The 9,984-nt window shown below is 67.3% G+C and overlaps 1 protein-coding gene and 1 long non-coding RNA gene across 3 annotated transcripts; both read left to right on the forward strand.

Annotated features, from left to right (window-relative positions):
• Positions 1-94: 94 nt before the first annotated feature.
• On the forward strand, positions 95-9,309 carry TIMP2 (TIMP metallopeptidase inhibitor 2). 2 transcript variants are annotated; one of them, XM_027707212.1, is made up of 5 exons: positions 95-438; positions 6,590-6,690; positions 6,773-6,881; positions 7,223-7,347; positions 7,757-9,309. In XM_027707212.1, exons 1-5 carry the CDS (start codon positions 312-314, stop codon positions 7,955-7,957), a joined length of 663 nt encoding a protein of 220 aa, XP_027563013.1. In that variant the 5' UTR covers positions 95-311; the 3' UTR covers positions 7,958-9,309. The 2 variants fall into 2 exon arrangements, with proteins under 2 accessions (XP_027563013.1, XP_027563012.1); XM_027707211.1 differs by lacking the exon at positions 95-438 and having other exon boundaries at positions 6,385-6,690.
• On the forward strand, positions 728-1,086 carry LOC113979932. The gene is made up of 2 exons (XR_003538023.1): positions 728-812; positions 958-1,086. It is a non-coding gene; the product is annotated as an uncharacterized LOC113979932 (long non-coding RNA).
• Positions 9,310-9,984: the final 675 nt, after the last annotated feature.

The following is a 9,984-nucleotide window of genomic DNA, read 5'->3' on the forward strand; positions in this document are numbered from 1 at the left end:
GGCGGCCGCCGGTGCCCGCGGCGGGGGCCGTGCCGGGGCGGGGGCGGCGGTCGCGGCGGAGCCGCATCCCGCGGAGGGCGGGCGCAGCCGGGCTGGCCCCGCGCCACGCGGAGGAGGAGCAGCAGATCCCCGGAGCACGTTAAAGAGCGAGGCCGAGCGCGGCGGGGAGGAAGCGAACGGCTCCGTGGAGGCAACGGAGCGGCGGCCGCAGAGCGCCCGCCCCGGCCGGACCGAAGTTCCCGGCGGCGGCTCGGCCGGGCCCGGCGGTGGGTGCGGGATCGGGGCCGGTGCCGAGCCCGCAGCCCCGCACCATGCCCGCCGCGCTGCCCAGCCTGCTGGCCTGGCTGGCGGTGCTGCTGCTCGGCAGGGCCCGCCCGGCCGACGCCTGCAGCTGCTCGCCCATCCACCCGCAGCAGGCCTTCTGCAACGCCGACGTAGGTGAGCGCCGCGGGGACCCCCGGCCCCAGCCCCGCCCGGCCCGGCCCGCGCCAACTTCCCAGCGGGGGAAGGGGCGGAAAGTTGGCGCGGGGCGGGCGGGGAGGGGGCAGAGCCCCCCGACTCCCGGCACCTGCCCGCAGCCCCGGCCCGGCCCGGGGGTGTGTCGGCGGGCGCGGATGCGCGGCCGGGCGCGGTCCCTCCGTCCGGGCTGTGCCCGACCCTCCCCGCGCCTCCCGCCGTCCCGGGGGGACCCCCGCGCCCGCCATCCCTCCCATCCCTCCCTCGGCTCCGCCGAGGCCGGTCCCCACTGGCCGCCTCCCCGGTGAGTGACACGGGTGGGCCCGGCCTCCCCCGACTCTGATGACACCGCGGAGGTACGTGGCAGCGCGGGGCTGGGGCCTGGGGGCGGCTGGGGCCCTCCAAGCACGGCCACGGCACGGGCCCAGAGCCCGGAGGAGCCCCCGGCCCCGGGAGCCACCGCCACGGGCTTGGTCACCCCCGTCTACTCCTTATTTCCAGGCATTTCCTTTCCCCCGTCCCACTTTGTTCGGCTTGGATGCTGCTGAAAGGGAGGGCTTGGCAGCGCCGGGATCTGGATTCCTCTTTCTATGAATAATGCCCTTATTAAATTTTAACATATGAACCGAACAGGCCGGCCCCAGTTCCCGGCGCTTCCCTTCCCGGGGCCGTTCCCAGGCTCAGCTGGAGAGGTAACATTCCCAAACACTGAGGCAGCCCCAACCTCTGGATGGCCCTGCCCTCTCCCTTGCTCCAGAGCCAGGATGCTCCTGACAGATTCCCAGGCTTCCCTTGCGCCTCCCAGAACCCAATCCTAGCCTTTCTCCTCCGTGAGGGCAACTCCTGCAGCACTTGGCTGCTGCTCCACACGCCCGGCTCTGCCCAGCCTCACAGTGAGGCACGTTGGGGACAGGGAGGATTTGAGACAAAATGGAGCACTGGATATTTGGAGGTGCTTCTGGAGCTGGTGTCCCTGGCCCGCAGGATGCCCTGTGCCCACTCTGGCAGCGCGGCTGTGGCTTCCCATCACACTCCTGTCAGGATCAGCTTTCGGGGCACTTGTGACTCACTGCCTGTCGTGGGGTGCCGGCTCAGCCCTGACTCAGCTGCTGAGTCACCGTCTGTCTTGGCGGCCCCAGCTGCCTCCACCGTCCCCTGGGAGGGCACAGCCTGGCTGGGCTTTGGTCTCCTGCTGCCCCACTACCCTCAGCAGGTGCCTGTCCTGCGAGTGCCCGGAGCCCATCCTGCCAGGGCAGCCTCCTCCCGTCTGTGCTGCCGGCAGCACTGGCACCTTCTGGCTCCCAGCCCAGGTGCCCTGTGATGCTCATATGTCACTTGTGCCTTGTGTGGGTCCATGTGGGGACAGTGCTGGTTTTGGGGATGGAGCAGGGCGTGTCCTGGGATTATCCTGTGATCCCTGGCCTTTTGCTGCTTCTCATCTTCCCCCTGGATGCTCTCTGGAGCTGGGATGCTCCTCGGACAGTTCCATCCCTGCAGGTGTGCAGAGCCCAGGGACAGTGTGGGGCCCTTGGTGCTGCCGGGACCCTTCCCAGCTGCTGTGGCTGGAGGGGCCCATGTCCAGGCTGGGTCCTTGACAGAGATGTGGTGGTGTGGGGATGGCTGATGTCCTGTGGTGCTGGGTGGGTGCACCCGAGGTGGCCAGTGGGCCCCAAGGCTCACAGTCAGCCCTCAGTAGAGGTGATCAGGGTGAGTGCATTGTAGGGTCTTGGCCCGGGGGCTGGCATCCCTGTTCCATAGCATGGGGAGTGCCTGCCATACCCCTCTGTGCCCCCCCATGGCCCCTTTGCCCTTGCACCTGCCCTACAATCGCTCTGCTCTGGAGCAGGGTTGGAGCAGCTGCAGCCCAGGGCTGCACTTCCAGGCAGTGCAGGGGAAGGCCCATGCAACTCTGCATTGGACATGGGGTGTCTGAGGGCCTGGGGGTCATGGAGGGCCTTGGGTGTTGTGTCACTGGAGCTGGTGACTTGGAACAAGTGACCTGCCAGCCTACACTTGCGCAGCCTGGCCAGTGAGATGTGCAGGGGGTTTCTGCAGGGCTTGGGGCTGCCCCGTCCACCATCCCTCACTGGAGCCGTGCCTGGGCACTGGGGACTGGAGGTGCTCTGGCAGGGCCACTCCACTGCAGGAGATGCTCGGCTGCCTGGTGGGGGCCACAACCAGGCCAGGGGCCACAGCAGGAAACCTGGCTTCTGCTCAGTCCCTTCTGGAGCAGCGTGGGGCTGTGGAGCGGGAGGGGGGTGATGCTCAGCCCTTTTGGGCACGGCCGTGGCTTTGGCCCTGCGTGGCAGCACCACTCCCGGAGGGGCCGATGGGGCAGGGGAGAGCGGGGGCACCTGGGCTGCGGCCCTTGGCAGTATCGTGCCGATTCCAGTCATCCCAGTGCTCGGTTCCTCGGGACGGGGGCACAGGAAGTGTGGGGGCTGCCAGCAGCCAGTGAGGACCGCGCAGAGGAGGAGGTTTGGTGGGAGTGGTGAGAGCCGTCCGTGCCGGGGAGGTGCGGCTGCCTGCAGACCCCGCCGAGCCTGGCGGGGCCCGGCACTGCCGGTGCCCGGTGCCGCCCCGGCGGCCGGAGCCGTTCGGTGCGGAGGGGCCGTGGGCGGGCGCGGGGGCCGCGCTGATTGGGCTCCCTGCGCTCCGTCACGGCCGGGATGACGCGCGGCCATGGCAGACCCGCGGCCCCACGGGCACCGGGGAGCCCCCACGGGCACCGGGGAGCCCCCACGGGCATGGCAGACCCGCGGCCCCACGGGCACCGGGGAGCCCCCGCTGCCTCCCCGCTGCGGGACCGCCCTGCTCGGCCCCGCACCTCCAGCCTCAGCATCTCTAATCCGCTGTGCCGGGGCGGGGGCACCCACTCCGCCGCCCCTGCGGCTGCTGGGGTGCGGGCAGGCACTCGTGGGGTGGTTGTCGCTCGTGTGCCGGGCAGCGCTGGGATGCAGGAGTCCCTGCCGGGGTGGTTTGCCGGCTCTGCAGCTCTGCCGGGCTCGAGCGGGGCTGGAATGACCCCGGGGCTGCCTTCACTAGGGAGACGGGTGCCTGGGCTGGCAGTGCCGGGTGGGACACGGACAGTGCTGGCACTGGCAGCCGGCTCTTCTGCTCCGATGCTGCCAGCAGCCCAGGAGAAGGGAGCTTTGTTCCCTGGGCATCCAGCCTGGCAGCAGCCTCCTGGGTGCAGCCTCCACAGTCCATGGCCACTGGTGCTTCCTGGGCAGCTGTGGGCAGGGCAGCTTGGAGGGGTTTGGGGTGGGATGGTGGAGGAAGGGGCAGCCAGTCAGGACACCCTAGGCTGGGAGGAGGGGGCCTGGGGCTAAGGGTCCTTTGTGCTGCCTCTCTGCCCGTGGGGAACAGGTGGGCACAGCAGTGTCCTGAGCTGGGGCACCCCGTGTGGGGCCAGGGTGGATAAACCTCACAACTGGCAAGTCCAGAGAGACATCCTGGTGGGTTTGTGGCACTGAGTGACTGTGTGTGTCCCCAGCTTTGCTCCTGGAGCTGGTGGCTGCCCAGGCTGGCAGCAGGAGGGGTGGGTGTCATGGCCAGTGGGGGCACTGGCATTTGGGGAGGTCTAACTGCTGGTCCCTGTGCACCCAGGGGTTTCCTCCATCCCTCACCCAGTCTCCTTGTCCCGGGCTCTCCTCGGGGCTCTCTCCACCATCCCTGTGGCTGCCCTCCCCACCACCCTGGTTCCTGGCGGGCGCGGAGCAGCTTTGGCTGCACCGTGGGGTCTTGGCGGGGAAAGCACAGCGCGGCCGTCCCCTCCACAAAGCCGCACTGTTCAGAACAAATCCGCCCAGAATTGGGCTGCATTTTTGTCAAGTGATTCATCAGCACGTGAATGGAAAAGGCTGGAGCCCACTGAACCAGTAACCATTCCCCACACAGGAGCCATGGGGCCGGCACTGGTTGCACCCAAGTTAAGGTGCCGACACACAGGGCCTGGCACACGTGGGGACACAGCGGCCGCAGGGCCGAGGGGCAATGGGGGTGGCCCGTGCCTGCAGCGGCCCCAGCACGCTGCTGACAGAGGAGTGGGCGCTGTCCTCAGGCACGGCTGAGATGCTGCCAGTGTGCCTGGACAGCCCAGCCCTTCCCAAGGGATGGGAGCACGGCTGGGAAAGCTTCCAGTGCAGCCCCCGTACCAGCAGCCATTGCATCCCCCAGCCCCGCTCAGAGCGAGTGCCCCCCCTGACCAGGGAGAGCTGTTTCAGGAAGCCTCTTCCCTGGTCCCTGCTCACGCTAGTGCCACCCTCACCTTTCCAGAGTAAGCTCTGTTGGTTCTTGGTGGTGCCCACGTGTGGCTGTGCCCCCCTGACCTTCAGCTGAAATAGCCCGTCCACGTGCCCCCATGCCCAGCAGTATTTATAGACCGCGGTCAGATTCCCTCCTGGCCATGCCAGGTGGGAGAAGCTCCTCTGTGCCAAGCTGTGGGTGACCCCCACACGTCCCTGGCCGCTCCCAGCCCAGCACATTTTTGGTGGGGACTTGAGCTGAGATGAACTTTGTGAGAGTGCCCAGCTCCCTGTCCCCCACCCCACGGTGCACACACGAGGCTGGCAGGGCACCAGGGAGCCCTGCAGGAGAGGGGGTTGGCCTTCCCATGGGATGGAGGTACCCTGGCAGAGTGGGGAGTCCTACCAGCCCATCTCCTGCAGCCAGGCCTCCTCCCTACTCAGAGTGCTGAGCAGGAGATGCAGCTTTGGGGCTGCCACTGTCCTCTGCACTGTCAGCATCCCCAGTGCTGCCTGGGAGTTCCAGTCCCCACACCAGTGGAGGGAGCCAGGCAGGGCTGGGAGCTGCAGAGCTCAGCATGGGGACCCAGGCAACCCAACCCAGCACAGCACCAAGCCAGCCCCACGTCCCAGCTGGTGAGTAAGGGTGAGCTGGCTGCCCGCCCTGCCCGCCCTGTGGGTCACTGCCACGTGCTGAGCACTCACATGCCGGATCGTGTATCCTGGGCTGTGCTGGCAGCGTGACCGCAGGGACCCTGCCGTGGCACAGCTATCCCCAGGCTCAGGGTGCTGCACCTCTCTGGCCCTGGGGCTCCCAACCCTGTCCCTCAGCACCCAGTGCTGGGAGCGCCCCAGGGCCACCAGTGCTGTGTGGAGGGCTGTTGCCTTTGGCCAGGCTGCTTGGGGCTGCTGGCTGGGCCCTCACTGCCTCCTCCTGCTGCCATGGCTCTCCGTGTCCCGGATTGTTTTTCAGGCAGCAAGGGCAGGAAGCAACACCCGCGGCCCCAGTCCTGGGAGGATGTGGGTTCTGCGCCTGCCCAGCACGATGCTCCACGTGAGGCAGGACCCATCAGCTGGAGCATCGCCCTGGGGCAGCTGGGACCCCACTGTGGTGGGACAGGGACCCCGTGCTCCAGGGTTCAAGGGCAGCCTTGTCCTGGGACCCTTGCTCTCCCAGCATTGGGTGCAGAGAGGCTGGCAAGGGTCTGGTGAGGCTGGGGACCCCAGCAAAAGGTGCTGGCGTTTGGTGGGCAGTGCAGGTGCCCATACTGGCCTTGGCGAGCAGCTGGGATCGTGCCACGGGGACGTGGCTCTGCCACCCTCTGTAAGGTGATTCTTTCCCGAAGATGATTGTCCAAATCGCTCCCTCTGCCCTTCCCTCCTCCGGCCCGGCCAGGCCACTCTGGCACCTGGATGGGGCCCTTGTCAAGGACTGGTTTAATTAATGACAGTGGGACAAACACCGCGGTGCTCCCAGGACACTGCAGGCAGGTTTTAACTCTCTGTGCCATCTGAGTGATGGGCACAAGTCCAGGCAGGGCCAGCCTGCACCCAGGAATCCATCAGAGCCCGAGCCAGCGCCGGCCAAGGGTGAACGGTCTGGCACAGGCGGTGGCAGCAGGGCCCTGCAATCCTGGGATGACCTTTCCTTATCACCCACCCGGAGGGTGCTGTTGCAATGCTGCCAGTCACCGTCATGCGCGTGCCAGAGCCCCGTTCCTTTGGGGACAGCAGGGGACAGTTGGCTCTGTGGGCAGCTGAGCATCTGCGGGGAGGGCTGTGGGGTCTGCTGTGGGCAGTAGCCCCTTATGGGTGTGGGAATCACTGTGGGATGCAGGGGCTGAGTGGGACTGGTCACCTTCACTTACCTCACCTTTCCCTTGCAGTGATCCGAGCCAAGGCCGTCTCTGCAAAGGAGGTGGATTCGGGGAATGACATATACGGGAATCCGATCAAACGCATCCAGTATGAAATCAAGCAGATCAAGGTAACGGGGCACATCAGGGCAGGAGGCTGAGTGGGACGGGGCACCCCTGCACCAGCCACTCACTCCTGCCTCTGCTCCCCAGATGTTCAAGGGCCCCGACCAGGACATAGAGTTCATCTACACGGCTCCGTCGACTGCCGTGTGTGGCCGGCTGCTGGACACCGGCGGGAAGAAGGAGTATCTCATCGCAGGTGGGCACTGCAGGGGAGGGGGCTCGAGGGGTGCCAGGACAGTGCTGACCCTGCTGCCTCACCCACCCCTGGAGACACTTGCTGTGTGTGCCTGCTCCCTGGGCGTGTTCCCCCCCCATCCCTCAAGCTCCTACCACCAGCCCTTGGGGGACCCCCCAGCCGTGTCCTGGCTACACTTGGCAGCCCTGGCTGTGGTGGGGGCAGCTGGGGGATGAGCCTCTGCTCCCTGGGGCGTCACCAGAGACAGTGCACAGTGAGGGGACCCAGGCACCTCGAGTCAATTTTGGGGTCCTGGGGCACTGGGGGGGACCCCCTGAGTGGTCTGTCTGGCCTCTCCCCAGGCAAGTCGGAGGGCAACGGCAAGATGCACATCACACTCTGCGACTTGGTCTCCACTTGGGACTCGCTGACCCCAACCCAGAAGAAGAGCCTAAACCAGCGGTACCAGATGGGCTGCGAGTGCAAGGTGAGTGACCAGGCTGTCCCCCACACGCCCCACACCAGGGGGATCTGCAGCCCCCAGGGAGGGGTGGGTTCTGTGGGGAGATGCTCTTCCCTGTCCTTCAAGGCTGAAGTTGTGCAGAGACAGCACGACCAGGCAGAACAGGAAGGGTGGCTGAGCCTCTGGCTCCCTCTGGCTGGGAACCGAGGCCAGCCCTGGGACCAGCACCCAGGAGTTCCCTCAGTCCCCCTGCATCAGGGTCATGTCCCCAGCACGCCTCACAGTGCAGAGTCAGCCTGGAATCTGTGTTAAGAGATGGGAGAGTGGATAAAGCAGAGCTGTGCAGGACCCCCAACCCAACTGCCCCACACCGCTTCCTCCCGGCCCAGTGTCCCCCGCCGGGGTGATGGGTGACAGTCTCTGTCGTGCACAGATCTCGCGCTGCCTCTCCATCCCCTGCTTCGTCTCCTCCTCGGACGAGTGTCTTTGGACAGACTGGGCGATGGAGAAGAACAACGTGGATGGGCGGCAGGCGAAGCACTACGCCTGCATCAAGAGGAGCGACGGCTCGTGTGCCTGGTACCGCGGCATGGCCCCCCCCAAGCAAGAGTTTCTCGACATCGAGGACCCCTAAGCCAAACGAGCGCATTCCAGTAGCCAGTAGAAAAAAACCTGCGAGATGTTAGACTGGTCCGTGCTGATATCAAACCCTGGAGACAGCATGAAAATCTGCTCGGCCGCGGGGGTCACCGGCGGCTGCCACGTGCATGCGGGGGGCAGGGACCGGGACCCACTTCGTCGCAGGCACCTGGCAGCCCACGGCCACACCGGGCAACTTGGGCTTGTGCAGGGCCAAGCAGGGCGTGGGGACCCCCCTGCCAGGGCCGCGACTCCCCAGCCGTGCTTGGCCCTGCCCTGGCAGCTGTGAAGGAATCGAGCCCTTCTGAGTGGCGGGAGCTGCCCCGGCTGCGTAGCAGGTCTACCAGTGCCCCCGCCGCGGGAGCCGCCCCCGCAGCTCTGCCCAGGCAGCCCTGCCCACCGCAGTGCCCAGAGACCCCCGTCCCCTCCCCACCCACTGCCCATCCCCTCCCCTCGGGGTGTAGGAAGGGCACCTCTCTGGGCAGGGGCTCCAGAGGGCTTTACCATGTGGCAGAGCCCCTGGCTGAGTGCAAGGGGCTCCGGGCCTTTCACAGGGCCAGAGGACTCCCGTGCAGGTGCCTCGTCTGAAAAAGCTGGAAGGGCACGCTAGCATGTCAGGGGTGACCCCCACATGCACCCGGCCACTGCTGCCCCTCTCTCCACATGTTCCTCTCTCCAGTGGGCTCCATTCCCCTGCAACCTCCTGCAGATCCTTCTGCAGCTGCCACTGTCGGACAGGTTGAGACCCACTGGGCTTGGCAGGGACCCCTTGGCAGAGCACCAGGAGCCAGAGCTCTGGCTGCGCAGGCACAGGGTGTCCATCCTTGCCTCGTGCGGCTTTGGGCTGCGCTGTGGCCCTCAGCACCACTGCAGCCAGGAGAGCTCCCTCTTCCGTGGTGCAGGGAATGGAGCCTGGAACCGGCGGCAGGGCAGCTGCAGGAAAACCTGTCCCCTCCAGTGGACCCCCTGCACTCCTCGGCCCCACATTCTCTGAGCCATCCCCACGCCGCAGCGGTGCTGGCGTGTGCCGCAGAGCTGCCCCGCTGCGATGCCCGTGGCACTGGCACCCAAAGCGTGCCAGGAATGCTCCCCGCGGCCCTGCACCGGGGGCGTTTTCATGCTGTGTGTCCCTGTAAGGTTTGAGATGTCGTACTGGACCAGTCTGGGCAATTGCAACATATTAAAGAGAAAAATTAAAAAGAAAGAAAAAGAAAAAAAAACCCCACCCAACCTTTACTCAGTCCCGACCGCGCATCCCAGGCGCTCTGTATGGCTGTACCCGCTGTGCTCCTGTCGCTGCTGCTCCTCTGTCTTTGACTTCAATATCGCCACTTGTTTTGCCGCCGGCTCTGTGGTCCCTGTGCCGTGATTTCCGTCTCCTCATCCGGCGCTGGAGCCGCCCCGGTACCGGCGGGGGGCTCCGTGCCAGGAGCTCCCGGGGAGGGGAGACGATGGGCGGGGGCCCTGCGGCGGCTTGGCCAGGACGCCCCCGGCTCCCACCACCCCTCCGGATCCAACCGAACACCCCCGGGCCACCCGGTCCTCCTCGGCCGCGGAGAGGAGGGATCCACGCGGGGCTGCCGGAGGGCGAGGAACGAGAAGGCGAGGGGAAGAGCTGCTGCAGGGCCACCTTCAGACACCGGCAGCAGCGCCGAGCGCGGGGTCCGGCGGGGCCGGGATCGGGGCCCGGACCGGGACCGGTGCCGGAGAGGGTCGGGGCTGGGGCTGAAGGGGGGCGCGGTCTGTGCCGGAGGGGGCGGGCCCGGGGTGTGGCGGGGCCGCGCTCAGAGCCCCGCGTCCGGTCCCGCGTGGGGCGGTCCCGCCTGGCACCGCCCGCCCTGCGAGCGGCCCGGCCCTGTCCGCGCCGGGACTCGCAGCGGGCGGGGCTCTCATCTCCCCGTTGGCTGTTCCGAGCGGGCGGGCGGAGCGTGCCCGGCCCGGGGCTGTGCCGAGCAGGCGCCGCGGCCGCGCAGGAGGCGGAGCGGGGCCGCCCCGCGGGGCCGGCGCGGAAGGAGCTGGTGC

This window comes from Neopelma chrysocephalum, unplaced genomic scaffold (assembly GCF_003984885.1).
Source record: "Neopelma chrysocephalum unplaced genomic scaffold, ASM398488v2 Primary Assembly neopelma1_90629, whole genome shotgun sequence".
Taxonomy (NCBI): Eukaryota; Metazoa; Chordata; class Aves; order Passeriformes; family Pipridae; genus Neopelma; species Neopelma chrysocephalum.

Excerpts from the sequence above, each read along its gene's own strand:
- TIMP2 (XM_027707211.1), top strand. The coding sequence starts at position 6,400 with ATGCGCGTGCCAGAGCCCCGTTCCTTTGGGGACAGCAGGGGACAGTTG. Across the intron at positions 6,691-6,772 it reads ATGAAATCAAGCAGATCAAG|ATGTTCAAGGGCCCCGACCA; the intron begins GTAACGGGGCAC and ends TCTGCTCCCCAG. Across the intron at positions 6,882-7,222 it reads GAAGGAGTATCTCATCGCAG|GCAAGTCGGAGGGCAACGGC; the intron begins GTGGGCACTGCA and ends GCCTCTCCCCAG.